A 20,533-nucleotide genomic window follows, 5' to 3' on the forward strand; every position below is an offset into this window, starting at 1 on the left:
CTTGTTTTGAAAGAGATTACCCCCTGTGGCCCAGTGGACAGCTGTGTGAGCACTGAGGGGAGGGAGGCAGCAATGAGCTGCCCAGACCTGGGGCGAGCAAGGTGTGTGGGCCCAAGACACTGTATAACCTGGGAGTACAGCATTGTGGAGAGTGGGAGAGAGACAGGGACTAGAGAAGGCCAAGCAAAAGCCTGGCTTAATGGTGCTTCCATGGCATCAAGCACTTCAATATAAATTTATTTTTAAAAGTCATTTTATGGGACTTGCTCTTAAACATAGTGGATTAAACATGCATGTTTATCTTTACTTTCTCCTGGAACTCCAATAAAATGTCAGCAAAGGGACTTTTAAAAAGTCATGAATTTATTAGATTGAAGAAGAGAAGGGAACACAATGTTAATAACATTTTGAAAGTTGGAAAATGAAGTAATGATGAACTTCACTGATCTGTGAAAGCTGAAAGCTAAATGGCTTCAGGGTTGGAGAACTCCAAAAAAAAAGCCAGTTCTTGCTCCAGAACCCTGGAAAGGCTTAGGGATCGGAAGTACCAGGTGTCTCTGAAGGCATTCAGGCTTGGTTGGAAGAAGCAGTTCTGTCCAAGGTTTGGTCCCTTGCCACGAAGTCAGGAGGCCACCGCCTTCCCAGTTTAATACTAGAGATCTGTTATCCTTAGAGGCTGAACCAGAAGGCCTCCTGAGTGAACTCTCAGGCAGTGGGGAGGGGTGCGGGGGTAGGCTGCTGAGGCCAGGGCTTAGTGGAAAGGCCACGGATGGAAGGGTGTCTTGACTTGGCTGCTAGAATGCTGGCACCAGGATTTTACCCACCCTATTCCCATTTCTGCCAGATTAGTGGATATTCTTGTAGAGAAAATGAACCAAAATGGGGAAAAGACTTACATTTCAGTGTCCCCCAATGAAGCAGCCCGAAACCCTCCAGCAGGAACCACCGTTGGCAGGCTCCGCCTGTGCATACCACTCACTCTTCCAGTCAGCACTGGCCTCATGCTGGCATGTCAGTGGAGAGCCAAGGATTCCAAACAGTGAAGGCAGCGTCTGACTTGTGAGAGATCAAAACAACAAAAAAATGACACAAGATAGGAAATCTGTCGAAGCATATTTAAAATTTGTTAATTATGCCTCTCTAACACAACCAATTTCCTTGTCATTCTCCCAGGCTTAAAACGTTTTTGAAACTCTTATTTTGTAACTCTGTATATTTGTTTTGCTAAACTTGGTGGCAGTGAGTCCTGTGAAGCTAGCTTTGTTTTTCCAGATGGCTCAGGTGCTTTGGCTGCCAGGCAGCAGGTTCCCTTGCTCTCCTTTCTCTGCTGGAACTGGGCCCTAGAGACTGGGGCAGGCGGTAGCTTAGGAGGTAAACCCGAAATTGTATAGTGAGGTTGGGTGGTTTTTGCTTTATTTAAATACCAATTTAATAATTTAACCTCATTAGTTATAGGTAAGCATCACAAAAAACAAACTCATGGGAAAATGTGGCTCAGAGAAAAAAGAAAGCATGGATTTATTCCTTTTAAATATTGACTTTTAATATATAAGACTTGTAATCTGTCTCTGCAGAAAAACAAAAGTGCCTCTAGGAATTCCGAATCTATTATTTGGTCATATAATAGGTGTAATTGTTTTGTAATATTTCTGTCTCTTATCTCCCTTTCTTTCCCTTAACATTATCAGTGGAACAAAATCAATTTAACTTTTCTAATAGGCACATTTTACAACCAAACCTGCTAGAGTATACTATCTTTTAGGGTAATTAGAAACATTTCTGTTTGACCAAAATAATAGCGGTCAACCAGAATTATTACTGATGTGATTGGAATGGCATAGGACACAAGCTTATAAATATTGTAGTGCACTGAAATGCAGATCAGTTTTCTTTTTAGAAGAGTCCTTTTGCCTTTCCTCCTTGTAATTAACCTACAAGAAACATTTTTGTTTTTGCTAAGTAGAGGTTCAAATCTAATATTTTAGAATAACTTGAATATTAGTTTCACTATTAAAGTGGCAATAACATAGACCCAACCTTGAGTCTTTTATTTTCTGAATATAAGTCTTAATAAATATAATCTAATTACATGTCTTCCATTTTAAGAGAGCCTTATTCTGAACTTCTAAGGTGCTCTGTTAACCTGTTTTTGGAGTACAGCCCTGCTTGATTAAATTTTTAGTGCTTGTATTTGGCACAGTGTAATTTTGGGCAGCATTAAGAAACTTTAAGTTCAACTTTCTGAATGCAAAGAAAACAAAGAGCAACAATTAGCTCTGTCTTTTAACATTTCTTTTGATGACTGTATTCTGATTTAAATCCATATGTGTTATTTTTCTGGTTGCTTTGTTTTCTAACGATCAGTGAGTGCTCTTTAAAAATAATTTTTTCCCTCTCTTCCCTTCCCCTCCTACTGTGATGGAAGGCATTTGATTAGGACAGTATTGTACTGTTCTCTGCTTCTCTCCCTAAGGACAAAACAAGAGTGCTATGTCAGCACATGAAACTGAATGGATGCTGAATAGAATAAACTAAGAGGGACTGCAGCTTAATTTTGGGGTATAGATGATTAGAGCCTTAAGGGACCCTAGATACCATCTCACTTGTCTACTCCTTCCCCTGATGAATTTCACAGGGACTAGAGCAGGGTGGCTTTAGAATGAGAGAGCTCCAGGGATAGGGCTGGGATTTCAGTGATCTTGTTCTGCACAATGTGGATGATAATAGCTTATATTTATTCATTGTTTTAGATTATTTGTCCATTGGATATTGAAGGAGTCAAGAACTTCTCATGTGTGTTGATGAATAGTGTGTCATCTTGATGTATAAACTAATATGTAGTACTTCAGATGTCTCCCTCCTAACCGGACCCATAGTACTTTGGGTTTTGTGTTTACAGTGTTCAGTAAAACATGAATTGGTTGAATATTTTCCTCCAACTTTGTAAAGAAACATGTCTTTAAAAATAATTTAAAGGATATTTTCCTTTTAATTTTTTCCCTTGAGAGTATAGATTTGAGTTCAAATCTGGGTTCTGCCCCTTACTCTAATTAAACTAACCTCTCTGAGCCTTGATTTCTTCATCTGTAAAATGATTATCATAATCATTTAACTGTTCCTCAAGAGTTATTATCAGGATTAACATTATCGTGACATTGAGTATAAAGTGCTCATCACAATGCCTGTCAAAGGGGATAGAGTACTTGGTAAATGTTTGCTGTTAATATGATCTCACAGAAACTAAGATGGAGCTATTGTGGTAATTTAAAACTCTTTAAGGGAGAACTCTTGTTTGTCTGTTTGAAGAGGCAGTATCTTGCTATGTTGCCCAAGCTGGCCTCCAACTCCTGGGCTCAAGAGATCCTCCTGCCTTAGCCTCTTGAGTAACTGGGACTATAGCCTGTGCTCCCAGCATTGAGGGAAAACTCTTAGGAGAGAAATGTTCTTTCTTAGAGAACTCTAAGTTATAAAACTTCACAATACAATAAACACATTGAATTTTTGCACAGACCTTTACTCAAAGAACCTCAGTTTACTTTGTTATTGACCTGCAAATTTCAAGGACTTTAAAAATTCTCTTTACTGTATGAAATGCTTGAATGTGTTACTATACGTTTTGTAGGTGAGTTTATATTTATTTTTTCGAACTAAGGAAGATATTTGGCTAAGAAAGCTAAGGTGATATGAGTGCTAGTTGGAAAATAATGCAGTATGAATGCCTTGCTTGATGTCAAGCCTGGTAAGCAGTCAAATCTTGTCACTCTTCACTTAAAATACAGTTATTTACTTCTAGATTAGCTGAGAAACAGGAATATAGAATTCTGAGGAATTTTTTTTTGTAAATGGAAGTCTTAAGAGATTTCATCTGGAAATTGCTTATTGTCTTTTGTTAGAGCTTTGGCCTTGAAATATTACATTTTACTTGTATGAAATGTATTTATCATCATCATTATTTGAGTAGATTGATAACAAAGCTGTGCATATACTCCTTAATTGACCAACTGTAAATTTGGCTGAGGTCATGATTTGAGTGGCCCATAGAATTGAATAGAAAATCCTTGTCATCATTTTAAAATAATAAAAATTAGATGTTTTTATACCTCTGAAAGTTAAAAAATCAAATCAGGTACCATATGTGGTTCCTGAGTGCTTGGTCTCTTACCTTTCATACTTAAAAAACTATGCTGGCTGCTCGGCTGAACAGGAGTTATTAAACTGGCATTTGGCCTGAAATGTTCCTTAGGGAATCACTGAGTGATTTTAAGTGTTCTTACTTGGGCCTGCAACACTGCATCCTGTAGAATGAGTTAAGGAGTGACCGTTTAGCAAATGTGTATTGAGTATATATTATATACCAACAAATCAACTTGTAGGAGTAGGTTGTTAACTTGAGTTATGTTGGACAGCCTTGGCAATGAGAGGGACTTTAGTTAGATCTGCTAACTAATCATGCAGTCTGAGAGACAAGTGTGACTTACTCTCTTATTTTCTTCACTAATAGAGCCAAGCCTGGTGCTTTCTGGTGTCAGATATAATGTGGTTGTTGAAGTTGAGTCTTTCTGTGCATCCTTTTTAGCAATGATTGGTGTGTTCATTGTGATTTAATATTCTTTTCAAAATTTGTACTTAACCTCTCACGGGGTTACTGTGCCAGTTCTTTTGTGGCAAAGCAGGATGAAATTTCTTTATAGTTTCTGAATGTTTGGTGATATTGTGACCTAGAAAAGAAATTGCTAAACTCTTTTTTTTGAGACTCCAAATATTTTCATGCTTTGCAGTTAACTGCTGGGTTAACTGCTGAGAAACTTGGGCTCAGTTCAGCAAATTGTATTGAGTACATATTATGTGCAAGCTCTTTGTCAATCATCATCCTCAAGAAGTATAGAGTCCAGTAGGGGCTTGCCTGCTGGAGACAAAAAATCATGGCATAATGTAACCAACACATGCAATGCAAGAGGCATGCACAAGGCATAGATACTTTATAGTATCTATGTATAAGAATACATAGTATAATAAGTATAAGAATACTTATTCTGGGTGAGGCAAGGGAGTGGGTTTCATGGAGGAGATTAAATTGAGGATGCTTCAGATGGACACAGATGGGCTTTTTAGAAATTAAGTTTTTATTGTTGGAGGATATTCTAGCAAGAGGGAATGTTACAGAGGTGTGAAATGGCATGTAGTGGATAGTTTAGCGTTGCTGGAATACGCACTGTAGTACTGCAGGGAGATAAGGGTAGAAAGGGATGCAGGACCTGTATCTCCAGGAGTCTGGCATGCTGTACTTTGGAGCATGGAATTTTTCTGGTATATATTAATCAGCTTAAAGTAATTGAAAGGATCTAAGCCAGGAGAGTGAAAGGATGGAGTTTAGCGCTCTCTGATTGCAATCTGGAGTTTGGATTGCAGAGGAATAAAATTGGAAGTACAAGTACTAACTAGTTAGGAAGGTTTAAAGGAGTCCAGGAGTCAGTTTTTTTTTTTTTTTTTTTTTTAAAAAAACAAAAAAACAAAAACAGTCTCACTTTGTTACCTGGGCTGGAGTGCCATGGTGCAACCTCAGCTCACTGCAACCTCTTCCTCCCGGTTCAAGCAATTCTCCTGCCTTAGCCTTCTTAGTAGCTGGGACCATAGGCATGTGCCACCATGCTGGACTAATTTTTGTATTTTTAGTAGAGATGGGGGTTTCACCATGTTGACCAGGCTGGTCTTGAACTCCTGACCTCAGGTGATCTGCCTGCCTTGACCTCCCAAACTGCTGGAATTACAGGTGTGAGCCACCACGCCCAGCCCAGGAATGAGTTTTAATTTAGTAAACTTGTTTAGCCGAACTGTGGTGATGAGCTAATGAATGAAAAAGCATGACAGTGGTGGAACTATGGGGAACACGTCAATTGAAAGGTATTTTGAGGAAGCAGACACTGGGAAAAATAGAAAAAGAAGTTGGTTAAAAATAAGGTGTTATAGAAACAGAGGAAATAAAGAATTTCGTGAAGCAGTAGGTATCAGTAATGTCCAAGACCAGAAGTCACATAAGATACTGACTGGCTTTGGGAATTTGGAGGTCACTTAGCTGTAGCAGTTTGGGATAGAGGAACATTTCCATTGGAATGATAATTTGCATCCTGCCTTTGCCACTAATTTATTCTGTGACTTAGGAAAACCCTTTTACCTTTGACTCATTGTCTGTAAAGAGGAGGTTGGCCTCTTTAATGGGGTTTGGTCTATTATCTTTGGAGCTCCAGGGGTTCATAAAAGGTATCTTGAGGCCCATCAAGAAATCAAGGATAAGGCCAGATATTTGTTGGAAAGTTAGGGATACAAGTCTTCTACCCCTGCTTCAAACAAAGCAGTGAGAGCAGCTGGATTTTTATCTGTTTTGTATATTTGACTTTAATGTAAGATTTCATTGAAAGAAACATAGTGCAGTATAAGAAATTTGACAACTACTGGCCTATAGGAGCCTTAAGTACTTTCAAGCTTTAAGAGCTATATTATTAATAGCTGGTGTTGAAAGGTCCTATACTAGATGAATATCATGATAGATGCTAACTTGTTCATAATTTGGATTTTATTCAGAGGTCAACATTAATTTCTAAGTTTATATTAATGGTAACTGCTCTTATTAGGAATGAAAATGTAACTTCTAAACAACTGTATTGTACTGTGTATTTTGTTAAAAAAAAAAAACAACTTTTTATGTGTCTTACCAGGTTCTGACTCAGAAGATCTTTTGGAAGAATTGCTGTGCTGTTTGATGCAGCTAATTACTGATATTCCACTCTTGTAAGTTCTGGCTAGGCCAGGAGTTGTTTTATCTTCTTTGTATGTGGCAGATAAGCATTGGTCATGTTGAGGAGTTTGTGGGTCCTGGTGCAGTACTTATATGTGTGCCTTTTAAGGATTCTATATCCACGGAGTTCTTTTCTCTCTGCCTAATATTTAGACAGACTATTCATTGTCAAAACAAAATATGTTGTTAAGGAGAAAACAGTGAAACTATATTAAGAATATGGTAGGCACAGAATTGGTCTCTGTAATAAGAGATCTTATAGATCTTTGGAAACAAGAGTTTAAGAGAGAAGCAATTTGAATCTACTTCCTACTGTGGTAGACACAGTGAGTTGAGGTCTCCTTATCTTCCTGACTTCTTGATTGTATTTCCAGCCTCTTTTGGTGAGACCAGATTTTTAATTTCCAGCCTTCTTTGAAGCAAGGCATAGTCAGTGAAATGTAGAGGAAGGTCCTTTAATGAGACCTCTGGGTAAAGCTCTCTAAAAGGAACTGACTCAGTCAGCTAGGAGGCATATCTTTTTGATCTTGACAGCCCTTTTTCCTGCTGTCTGGAATGTGGACAGTCTTTTGAGTTGCATAGCTTTCTTGGCACCGTGAACCAAGAGATTCACAGAAAATTCTGCTTTGATGTCACTGAGCTGCTGAACCAAAGTCAGCAACTACCAGTATTCCGTTTTTCACCCTGGACTTCTCATGTGACAGAAATAGACCCTTATTTGTTTACACTGCTGTAACTGGGCTTCCGTCACTGTAGCTCAATGCAATTCCTATATGATTTGAAATGTTCATCTCATTTGTTACTTTTTAAAATTTAAAGTAGAGACAGGGTGTTGCTGTGTAAGCCAGGTTGGTCTCAAACTTTCAGCCTCAAGAGATCATCCCACCTCAGCTTCCAAAAGTGCTGGGATTATAGGTGTGAGCCACTGTGCCTGGCCTCATTTGTTATTTTAAAGCAGTGATTCTCAACCTTTAAAAAAAATTATTGGCCAGGTGCAGTGTCTCATGCCTGTAATCTCAGCACTTTGGGAGCCTAAGGCAGGTGTATATCTTGGATACAGGAATTGGAGACCAGCCTGGGCAATGTAGTGAGACTCTGTCTCTACTTTAAAAAAAAAAAAAGTATTGTCTTCCTGAGAACCCTTGTTTGACATTTCTTTCATAATTGCCTCTCCACCTTGATGAAATTTGAATCCCCAGACATACTATCTGCTTATGTCCTGCAGCCCTTTGGAGGACCACAAACCATTATTATTGTATATAGGAAGATTTCTACTTACCTCTGTAGAACCAGTTTACATCTCTTGTTGAAAATGCATATATACTAGGAATTATTTTTGAAATAAAGAAGTATATTTTAATGTTACTCATCACAGAATCTCAGTCTACATGGGGATATAATTGGAAATGTGCTATTTGTCTATGTCCCCAAAAGGAAAGACAGGTATTTGTGAGAAAATGGGCTCCAAGCTGCTGTTGTACATGAATGCAGCATCTAGAATTTTAATATAGATTTAGAGGGGAGAACCACCAACCCCTGTCATGATTTGCTTCTGGTGGTATGCAACCAAGAAGGTAGGGCTGAGACAACTGAACAGTCATCTCCTAGGGAAGGAAATGGGACAATTTCCCATTTAACTGGAGCTCCTGCAGCACACACATGCATGCCATACTTTCTCCCCTTTCGTTATAACAGAACTCCAATATTGTTTAGAGTGGTGTTAGCGTTGTGTGCCCAGATTAGTTTTTCAGACACTTTGGCGGCTCCATGTGACCATGTGACATAGTTTGGGTCAAGTATATGTGAGCAGAAATCATGAACTTACAGAGCATATCCACTCCAGCCTTTTGCTCATTGCCCTCCCTTCCTTCTTGGAATGTGGAGGCAATGCTTGGGCTGTCCTGAAACTATGTTAATGAGCATTGCATGCAAAGAATAGTGTCCTGGGAGCATGGGATATTGGTGACATTATGAAACTATTACATTGGCCCTGGATCCCATATCTTTGGGTTTCTCCTTCATGAGAAAAATAGACACCTATCTTGCTTAGGCCACTATGGTTAGGTTTCTTTTGCATATGGTCTGATCAGGGAAGGTAAACACATATACTGTGTACTGTTTCTTTGTCATGGTATGTGGAGTGCTTCATGTGTTCCGGATGTAATTTTAAAAGTAGCACCACCTCTAATTTTTTATTTTATTTTTATTTTTGAGACGAAGTCTTGTTCTGTTGCCCAGGCTAGAGTGCAGTGGCGTGATCTCAGCTTACTGCAACCTCCACCTCCTAGGTTCAAGAGATTCTCCTGCCTCAGTCTCCTGAGTAGCTGGGATTACAGACAAGTGCCACCACATCCAGCTAATTTTTGTATATTTAGTATTGATGGGGTTTCACCATGTTGGCCAGGCTGGTCTCAAACTCCTGACTCATGTGATCCTTCTACCTTGGCCTCCCAAAGTGCTGGGCTTATAGGCGTGAGCCACCTCACCTTGTCCTAAATATTTTTTTTTTTATAACACAAGACCAGCAATGTAGTATATATCCTAAATGAGTATATATATATTTTCCCCTTTGTTGATAAAATGTTTGGGGGGATGGAAACAGTAAATGCCTTTAGATAGTAAATCGACTCTGAATAATGAATAGAGCAGCCATTTAAACATTCTTGAGGAGCAAGCTGATTGTGTTGTAGTATATCAAACATTTCAGTATTTTAATGTGTTTATACCTTTTAAATTAACTGAAAATGCACAGCTAGCCAGTTGTCTTGTATTATGTACCCTCAGCTTTAACCAGCTGCTGAAACAATTTCTGATGATTTAATGTTCTTGGAACTTCATCTTGCAAGAAGGTTTGTCTTGGTAACGGTTTCCATGTGAAACCAAACTACTCTTTAAATGTTTCGTCTCTTCTAACTGTAGTGCAGTATTATGGATCAGTGTATAATTTAAGAGGAAATAGGAATATATGCAAACGAGGAATGCTGTCACACCTGAACATCATCAGTAGTGCTATAAAGGTTTCACATTTCACATTATTAATTCATTCTGTGCTGCATTAGCAGGTGAATAACAAGATGAAACTAATTTTAATGGCCACTGAGGGAAATTCAAAACTAGTTTAAATGTTTCTTATGAGACTTTTAAAATCATTCTATTAATATTGAGAGCCAAAGGGGTTACCACGAACACGTATACATACATACATATGTATGTGTATACTATGTATTTATTTAGACATCTGTAAACTAAAATGTAAATGATACCTTGTTATAAAGAGAATAGGATCAATGACAGTGTTGAAATAAGCTCCCAGAAGTTCATTACAGTGAACTTTGTAGGAGTTCATTTGTAATGAAGATTGACTTTTATGTAGTTATTGGCTACTGTTTCTTAAACACTTTGGATTTCTTGGTAAAATATTCACTCACTCATTAGTACTCAGGTACTAATCTTCATTAAAATTGTTCATCTTTCAGGAATCCTTCCTTAACTCCATACCTCTCAGCATTTATATATTTAAGATAAAAGTTAAGTCATGCATGGGCTTGACATTTTTCAGTGTATATTGGATCGATCTCACTAGAATTTAAATAAATCTGCTACAAGCAAAACCTTGCCTTTGCTTTTTATACCTTCTCTATGTCTCAGCGAAGTAAACAGGAAAGTAATAAAGGTATTTTCCTCAAGACACTAATATGGAGTGTAACAGAAAGAACGTAGGTAGGTAAGCCAGAGGTAAAAGCCCAGCGCTTGGAATTTGTGACACTGTCTGGGTTCTTGTGTTGTTACTATAAGGGCTAAATGAGACCTGTGGGAACCAGCCAAATGGTAGAGTCAGATGGGGCCATAGCGCAGAAGCAGTGATGTTTTATAGACCCATTCTTACATTTTGGAGACTACTTGTGATGCTGTTTTGTTAAGAAATAGGAGTTATTTTGAGGACTCAAATTAGATTTTTTTCCCTTGTCTTTTTGTCTGTTTTTGTTGCTATCATTTTTCAGCAGAGCTGTGACTGTTAGCTGTGCATGATGATGTCAGTGTCAAGCACAGGCCCCACCCCTTCTCGCTAGTGCCACCACTCTGGGCAGGCCTGCTCAGAGTAGGCCTCTTTCTATTGGCCTCAGGTCCAAAATACAGCCTCTTTCTCTGGGATCCATTTCTGTGGTTGTCTTTCTTATGAACCTGTGAACTCATTGAGAACTGTTTAATTTTTAGCCTGGCCCTGATTTGCAGATTTGTCAATTATAATTTAAGAAAATGTTTTCTAAGTTTTTATGTATAGATTGATAAAGATGAGATTCTCATAATTAATTGTTTTCACTGCCTTTTTCAGGGAGTGTATATCTATTTGTGTAGTGTGGCCTGTCAAGTACAGGGGATATCTGATGTCATCTGCCAACCCTCACTGGTAGTCTTGCTAATGTGGAGCATGCCAGTTCATGCTGTGTCTGGGGCCTTTGCCTTCTTTGCTTCTGCAGTCTGTCTTCCTTTAGATATTTGCATGGTGCTCACATTCTGACCTCCTTCAAGCTTTCATCTGCTGCAAATGTTGTTTCTTTAGAAATGCTGCCTTGACTACCCTGTAGAGCACCTCTGACCATCTGAAAATAGCTCCCCTCTCATTCTCTGTCCTTTTTTTATGTTTTATTTATTTATTTGAGATGGGATCCCACTCTGTCACCCAGCCTGGAGTGCAGTAGCATGATGAAGGCTCACTATAGCCTCAACTGTCTGGGCTCAAGTAATTCTCCCACCTCAGCCTCCTGAGTATCTGGGGCCACAGGTGTGTGCCACCATGCTTGGCTAATTTTTAAAATTATTCGTAGAGATGAGATCTTGCTCTGTTGCCCAGTCTGGTCTGAACTTCTGTGTTCAAGCAACCCTTCTGCCTGGGCCTCCCAGAGTGCTAGGATTACAGGCAAGAGCCACCATGCCCAACCTATTTTTTTGTCTTAATACTTTTCACTACTCTTCGTTTTATCTGTTCCCTCTCTTGCTCATATATTCCCAATAAAACTAGAAGGAAAGCTCCATGAAAACAAGGGCTCTTGTGACAGCATTTGGTTTGTTCACTGCTCCTGTGTCTGAAATTTGAGTCTGGCACATAGTAGACTCAGATATTTCTTTACTGAGTAAATTAGTAAGGGTCTAACCTGTTCAGTGTGCTTAAAGCATTTCGTTTGTTTGTTTCTCTGCATCTAGTCTATATGGAAACAGTATTGTGCTAAGGCATTTTCCAACACAGGTGTGATGGCTCATTTGTAGTTGGCACATTGTAACAACTGGGTGTCTTACTGACATTTGTAGTAGAAAGGGGCTCCTGGAAGCTGAAACACTGAGAAATAACACCTGAGAATGTTTAAGGAACTACTGGATTAATTAGTTATAAATGCTTAGTATTCTGGGGTCATTTAGCTTGTGACAATGGGCTTTATATCTCAGCAGTCCCTAGATGATTCCTTCCTAGTATAATAATTTCTTTTGAATTCAGTGCATTCTCAACGACATATTGGGAATATACTATGTGTATATATAGAAAGGTGCAACTCTTGAAGAGTTTAGAGGTAGATAGAAAGATACCCTGATGACAGGAACATTTGATAAATGTCACAGTCATTTGGAGTTTAACTGATTAGCACTGGCTAAATGATTACAGAGGCAGAAAAGAACTGGATAGGGACCTCTTAGGTATGAATAATGTATTTGGAGAATCACGAGTGCATTAGGTTGAGCAGAGGGTTTGTGGAACATTAGGGATAAAGAAGCTACATTGCTGTAGCAAAGACTCAAATGTTAGAGGACTAAAGATTCAATTTTTAGAGTCCTCTGTTTATTGAGATATAAAAGAATATAATTATTTGAAATATTTCTCTAAAATCAGTTTTGGAAGTATTTGAGAGTGAAACTGATAATCTTACAAAATTCAGTTGATAGCATTTCTAAAATGTAATAACATTATATAAAATGCACGTGTATTAGACCTATAGACTAATAGTACTGGCTTATATGTTGTACTGTGGAAATTTCAGTATTGAAAACAGTTGGTGGTCACAGTGAGTAGGTGGTTCAAGAACCTAAAGAGTCATAAATGGTTTCTTTACGGAGTTTCCAAGTTGTTGGAAGAAAGTGAAGGTACAGGAGAGATCATGGCTGGCAATGAAGGGCCTAACTGTTGGGAAAATGCCTTTCTACAGCCCTGCATGTTGGTGCTAAAATGCTTCTCCAAATCTAGCCTCAAGTGGGTAAGGTGGGTAGAGGAGTGAGGGTGGGGTTGGAGGGTGACTAAAGCAAGTCAGCATTTTAAGTTTTAGGTGCTGCAAGATAAATATCTAGTATAGCTTTCTGAACAAATTAGGCATTTAAGGCATTAATTGAATCATTGAATCAAATATTGTACTATTTTCAGATACCAGGACAGTATTATGTATTAAGTTCACAATAGCTTTTTAGTTTGAAAAGTGATGTCTGGTACATTGAGGGGGAAAAATCCCATCTAAAATTTTTTAAAATATGGAATCTATTACCTGGTTTATGAAAGAAATTGACCAGAATATATTCAGTAGCACGAATAATGTTGTTTTTACAAGATATGTGCTTAGATTGCTCACAAATGCATAATTGATTATCGTCAAGTAGTATAGAATATATTATGTAGCAGAAAAAAATCACCAATCCTGGATTGAGAAGATATGGTTTGAATCCTAGCTCTGCCTACCACTAACCAGCAGCTTCACTCCAGGCCTGGGTTTTCTCATTTTAAAATTGTGGTTTATAGATCAGAGATTGCCACTTGGAAAAGACATTTGAAGACCTGTAGTTCAGTTTTCAAAATATTTTAGATACGGAAATTGAATTTTGTAGCCATTGAGGAGTCTCACTTAGCTGTTGAAGGAACAGTGAGGCAAGTTGGTAGTTTAATTTCCATTCTGTTCTTCATTGAAGTAGAGGGGCGGGTGCTGAGAGAGAGCATTTCATCTGGGTTGAGATCTATGTGATGCTCTCGTGACCTGTTCTATGGCTCAGCATTGTGTTGAGGATCACAGTAATGCACTTGAAAATGCTTTCTAAATATTATTTATTCATTTTTTTGAGATGAGGGTCTCACTGTGTCATTTAGGCTGAAGTGCAGTGGTATCATCTTGGCTCACTGCAACCTCCACCTCCTGGGTTCAAGCAATCCTTCTGCCTCAGCCTCCCAAATAGCTGGGATTACAGACCCGTCTCACCTTGTCCGACTAACTTTTGTATTTTTAGTAGAGATAGGGTTTCACTATGTTGGTCAGGCTGGTCTCAAACTCCTGACCTCAGGTGATCTGCCCCGCAGCCTCCCAAAGTGCTGGGATTACAGGCATGAGCCACAACACCCAGCCTGCTTTTTAAAATTTAAAATGCTATGTAACTATGAGATGTTTTGTCTTACACATACTATGTACTCAAGAAAATCATGGAATTTATTTGCTTCTGAATTTATTTTCATACTTTAAAGTGAATAAATAATAGCAAGTAGTAGCACTTGGTCATTAACAAGTACAATGGTCACAAGATGCAGGATATCTGAGATTTAAAAGAACAAGGTTAAGTAATTTGTGTGGGAACTGAAGCAAGCTTCTGTTGTGTCCAGCTGCTGTTGTGTCTCTGGCTGTTTCTAGTCTAACATTAGATGTGAAAGATTCACAGCAACAAAAGCAGAGTCTTGAATTCTGTCTGACATTTTGCCTGGGTATGGAAATTTCCTTACATGCTCTCTGCTATTTAAGAGTATAGGCTGGGCGCGGTAGCTCATGCCTATAATCCCAGTCATATGGGCTGAGGTGGGTGGATCACTTGAGGTCAGGAGTTCAAGACCAGCCAGGCCAACATGGTGAAACACCCCTGTCTCTACTAAAAAAAACAAAATTAGCCAGGCGTGGTGGTGCACATCTGTGGTCCCAGCTACTCAGGAGGCTGAGGCAGGAGAATCACTTGAACCCAGGAGTTGGAGGTTGCAGTGAGCTGAGATTGTGCCACTGCACTCCAGCCTGGGTGACAGAGCCAGACTCAGTCTCAAAAGAAAAAAAAAAGAGTTGTATAGTCATTGGATTTTAGAACTGGAATTATATTTATATATCTAACCTTTTTATATGTGATGCCACTGAGGTAGAGATTAAGGAAGTGACTTTTCTAAGTTTGGTTTGTAGGATTATTAGGTAGCTCAGCCCTTAAGAGAAATCTTCACATCTCTGCCTTCAGAGAATTTTTATTGGTAAAAAACCAAGATTGTTACTGAATGCTGCTGTTAATTTTGTTTGCTGTTATTAATACATGTATAGTAAGATATGAATAAAGTGATTTGACATTAGTAACTGCAAATTTTAATTCTCCCAACAAACAATTGAGTTTTTCTTTTTAATTTTTTTCTGACACTTACATAACTTATTTCTTTACAGAGTAATTTCTTTAGAGACATAATTTAGATTATATTACATTTGAATATTTTCTGGTAGTTATTGGTGCTGAATTTTAAGTGGTCATATATGTATGCACATGGTTTGGGGACAAAATCACCTTGCGCAGAGGGCTTATAATGAGAACAAATGTTCTTTGTCCCATCCCTTTTAAAATATTTCCTCCTGAGAGACAACCATTTTAAATTCTCAGCTGTTCTGGTGGTTTATATAAACTTTTAACTTCATTTAACCTTTTCTGTTTCTAAATAATAAGAATAGTAAGTAATGCTTAGCTGTCTTCCAAAATGCCTATACCAGTTTTGTCATTCCCACCAGTAATGAATGAGAGTTCCTGTTGTTCCATATCCTTGTCAGCATTTGGTGGTGTTAGTGTTTTAAGTTTTGACGTTTGAATAGGTGCATATGTGTTTTAATTTGCAGTTCCCTAATGACATACAATGTTGAGCATCTCTTCATAGGCTTATTTGCCATCTGTGTATCTTTTTTGATGATGTATCTGTTAAAGTCTTTGGTCCACTTTTTAATTGGGTTGTTTGTGTTCTTGTTGAATTTTAAGAGTTCTTTGTATATTTTAGATGACAATCTATTATCAGATATGTCTTCTGCAAATGTTTTCTCCCAGCCTGTGGCATTTCTTCTCGTTCTCTTTACAGTGTCTTTGGCAGAATAGAAATTTTTAATTTTAATGAGGCCCTTGCTATCAGTTATTTTTTTCATGGCTCATGTCTTTCACAGAGTAGGAAACTTTAAATTTAAAAATTTTAATCTTACTATCAGTAATTTCTTTCATGGATTGTACCTTTGGTGTTGTGTCCAAAAAGTCATTACCATACTCAAGGTCATTTGGATTTTTTCTTATTTTATCTTTTTAGAGTTTTATAGCTTTGCATTTTATATTTAGATCTGTCTCTTTTTTTGCATGTGGATGTCCAGTTGTTTTAGCATCTGGTTGAAGAGACTACCTTTCTCCATTGTACTGTCTTTGTTCCTGTGTCAAAGACCAATTAATTATATGTGGGTCTATTTATTAATTAAAAAGTTATTTATATTTGGGTCTATTTCTGAGTGCTAAGATCTGTTCTATTGATCTATTTAATCTTTTGCCAGTGTCATGCTGTCTTGATTACTATAGCTTTATAATAGGTCTTAAAGGATAATGCCAGTCCTTTTAGTTTGTTCTGCTCTTTCAATTTTGTGTTGACTTTTACAGGCCTTTTGCCCTTCCAGGTAAACTTTAGAACCAGTTTGTTGAGATCTACAAAGTAACTTGCAGGTGTTTTGATTTGGATTGTGTAGGATCTGTAGGTCACATTGAGAGGAATCTTGACAGTATTGAGTCTTTCTGTCCATGAACATGGAATATCTTTCTATTTAGTTATTTGATTTCTTTCATCAAAGTTTTGTGGTTTTTCTCATAAAGATTTTGTATATATTTTGTTAGATTTATATCCAAGTGTTTCATTTTTTTTTGGTTCTTAATGTAAATGTATGCCACTTTTTTGATTCCTTATTTATTGATGTTTACTCAAATGATTATCTCCTTCTTTCTACTAGCACCTTTTCCCTTGCTGTATTCTTTTATTTAAATTATCATCTTTAGTTTTTCTGTGTAGTATATGTCTGTTTTTTCAACTCTAGGCAGTAACACTTGACTCTCCCGTTGTAAATTAAAGATACTGCTTCTCACACCCTTCATTCAGTTCTCTTTCTTTTCTCTTCCTACTTGTATTATCTGTACTTTTATATCTACTTTTTTCCCCCAGGGTGACAAGTTTACTTAAGAATATTCTTTGTAGGAAGTATACAAAAGGAAGCTAAAGAGAAGGGATTCGTTGGGTTCAATAAAAATAGTGAGATGGCAGAACTCTCCATCACTTAAATTTTTACTCTGTATCTTAATTGTTTTAAAATATTACTGATTTCTAGATCAGAAGACATCTAGGTATAGCTCTCTTATAACATGATTGGAGCTAAGTTAGGGGATAATTAAATGGCAAAAGTGACTTTGAAATGTGTATGTTTTAATTTTCTTTTTAGTACATTTATTGTTTTGAGAATTTACTTTAAATTGGCTAGTCAAACTAATCTTTGAAGACCTGACTAGGGAGGAATTTGGAAGCTTTTTTGTTTCTACATTTTGGACCTATTTTATTCCCTCCCAAAAATCTTTCAGGATGACAGAGTATCAGAATTTACAGAGAAAGCAATGTGTGTACTTGGAATTTGCAGTAGATATGTTGTACTTCAATGAAGAGTATTGAAAAGCTTTAAAAAAGAAAAAATCAGACCCTCCCAGTAATCAACTTAGGTACAGGGAGAGAGTTTAATAAAGTAAATCAGTGGATACTGTCAATTATTTGGGCATCAAACTTTGCTAAAGGATCCATAGTTGATTCCGAAGAGGGACAGCTGAAAACAGGGAGACACGTGATACGGCTTGGCAGGTCCCACCCCCACAAAAACCAGCAAATTGAAGCCCTCTTGCTTGAGAGTTTCATAGCCAGCATATCAGTCCAAGCTTGACCTGGGACATCGAGCTTGGTGGGGGGAAGGGCGTCGACCATTGCAAAGGCGGGTCTAATCTCACCTGTGTAAACAAAAGCCAGAGGAGGCCTACACAATCACCAGGCTGAGTCCAAGGCAGCCCAGCAGCACCTCTGCAGGCAGACAAGGAACAGACTGCCTCTTTAAGCGGCTTCCTGACCCCTGAATAACCAAAAAAATGCATAATACAGGAGAGCTCAGGCCGATACCTGGTGGGTACCTTTCTGGGACAAAGCTAGCAGAGAAAATATCAGACAGTAATCCTCGCTGCTTTGCAGCCCCTGTGGGTGATTCCCAGGAAAGCAAGGTCTGGAGTGGACCTCCAGCAGTCCTACAGCAGAGAGGCCTGTTATAAGGAAAACTATAAACAAAAAGAAATAGCTTCAACATCAACAGAAAGGACATCCACTCAGAGACCCCATCCAAAATCACCAACTTCAAAGATCAAAGGTAGATAAACCTATGAGGATGGGAAGAAACCAGTGCAAAATGGATGAAATCATCAAAGACCAGTATACCTCTCCTCCTACAAGGGATCACAGCTCCTCACCAGCAAGGGAACAAAACAGATGGAGAATGAGTTTAATGAATTGACAGAAGCATGCTTCAGAAAGTGGGTAATAACAAACTTCTCTGACCTAAAGGAACATGTTCTAACCCAGTGCAAAGAAACTAAAAACCTTGAAAAAAGGTTAGACAAAATACTAACTAGAATAAACAGCTTAGAGAAGAACATAAACAACTTGATGAAGCTGAAAAACAGCATGAGAACTTTGTGAAGCATAAACAAGTTAGGCTATCAGAGATTGAAGATTAACTCAATGAAATAAAATGAGAAGGCAAGATTAGAGAAAAAAGAGTGAAAAGAAATGAACAAAGCCTCCAAGAAATGTGAGATTATGTGAAAAGACCTAATCTGCACTTGTTTAGTTTACCTGAATGTGACGAGGAGAATGAATTCAAGCTGGAAAATACTCTTCAGGATATTAACCAGGAGAACTTCCCAACCTCGCAAAGCAGACCAACATTCAAATCCAGGAAATACAGAGAACACCCCAAAAATACCTCTCAAGAAGAGCAACCCCAAGGCACATAATCGTCAGATTCACCAGGGTTGAAATGAGGGAAAAAATGCTAAGGGCAGTCAGAGAGAAAGGTCGGGTCACCCACAAAGGGAAGCCCATCAGACTCGCAGCATATCTCTTGGCAGAAACCCTACAAGCCAGAAGAGAGCGGGGGCCAGTATTGAATATCCTAAAAGAAAAGAACTTTCAACCTAGAATCTCATATCCAGCCAAACTAAGCTTCATAAGCAAAGGAGAGATAAAATATTTTATGGACAAGCAAATGCTGAGAGGTTTCATTGCCACCAGACCTGCCTTACAAGAGCTCTTGAAGGAAGCACTAAACATGAAAAGGAACAACCAGTACCAGCAACTGCAAAAATGTACCAAATGATAAAGACCAACAATGCAATGAAGAAACCGTGTCAACTAATGGGCAAAACAACCAGCCAGTAACAAAATGTCAGGATCAAATTTACACATAACAATATTAACGTTAAATGTAAAGAGCCTAAATGCCCCAATCAAAAGACACAGACTGGCAAACTGTATAAAAAGCCAAGACCCATCAGTGTGCTGTATTCAGCAGACCTATCTGATGTGCAGAGACACACATAGACTCAAAATAAAGGGGTAGCAGAAGATTTACCAAGCAAATGGAGACCAAAAAAAAAAAAAAAAAAAAGCAGGGGTTGCAATCCTCATATCTGATAAAACAGACTTTAAATGAACAAAGATCAAAAGAGACAAAGAAGAACATTACATAATGGTAAAAGGATCAATGCAACAAGAAGAGCTAATGATCCTAAATATATATGCACCCAATACAGGTGCAGCCAGATATATAAAGTAAGTTCTTAACGACCTACAAAGAGACTTAGACTCCGGCACATTGATAGTGGGAGACTTTAACACTCCACTGTCAATATTAGATCAATGAGACAGAAAATCAACAAGGATATCCAGGACTTGAATGCAGATCTGGACCAAGCAAACCTAATAGACATCTACAGAACTCTCCACCCAAAATCCACAGAATATACATTATTCTCAGCACCACCTCGCACTTACTCCAAAATTGACCACATAATTGGAAGTAAATCACTCCTCAACAAATGGAAAAGAACGGAAATCATAACAAATAGTCTCTCAGACCACAGTGCAATCAAATTAGAACTCAGGATTAAGAAACTTTCTCAGGCCAGGCGTGGTGACTCAAGCCTGTAATCCTAGCACTTTGGGAGGCCGAGATGGGTGGATCACGAGGTCAAGAGATTGAGACCATCCTGGTCAACATGGTGAAACCCCATCTCTACTAATACAAAAAAATTAGCTGGGCATGGTGGCGCATGCCTGTAATCCCAGCTACTCAGGAGGCTGAGGCAGGAGAATTGCCTGAACCCAGGAGGCGGAGGTTGCGGTGAGCCGAGATCGTGCCATTGCACTCCAGCCTGGGTAATGAGCGAAACTCCATCTCAAAAAAAAAAGAAACTTTCTCAAAACTGCACAACTATATGGAAACTGAACAACTGGCTCCTGAATAATGACTGGATAAACAATGAAATAAAGGCAGAAATAAAGATGTTTTTTGAAACCAACGAGAATGAAGACACAACATACCAGAATCTCTGGGACACATTTAAAGCAGTGTCTAGAGGGAAATTTATAGCAATAAATGCTCACAT

The 20,533-nt window shown here is 38.3% G+C and overlaps 1 protein-coding gene across 8 annotated transcripts in view; it reads left to right on the forward strand.

Moving 5' to 3' along the window:
* Positions 1-20,533, forward strand: part of DYM (dymeclin) — a 432,063-nt gene that overhangs the window by 83,779 nt on the left and 327,751 nt on the right. For all 8 annotated transcript variants that reach the window (XM_064379196.1, XM_012440797.3, XM_064379199.1 and 5 more), the window contains exon 6: positions 6,714-6,786. In XM_064379196.1, the coding sequence (XP_064235266.1) occupies positions 6,714-6,786 (73 nt within the window). The remainder of the gene's footprint in view (positions 1-6,713; positions 6,787-20,533) is intronic.

The sequence above is a fragment of the Aotus nancymaae genome, unplaced genomic scaffold (genome assembly GCF_030222135.1).
Source record: "Aotus nancymaae isolate 86718 unplaced genomic scaffold, 86718_ANA_hifiasm-v0.15.2.pri h1tg000020l, whole genome shotgun sequence".
NCBI classification, from domain to species: domain Eukaryota; kingdom Metazoa; phylum Chordata; class Mammalia; order Primates; family Aotidae; genus Aotus; species Aotus nancymaae.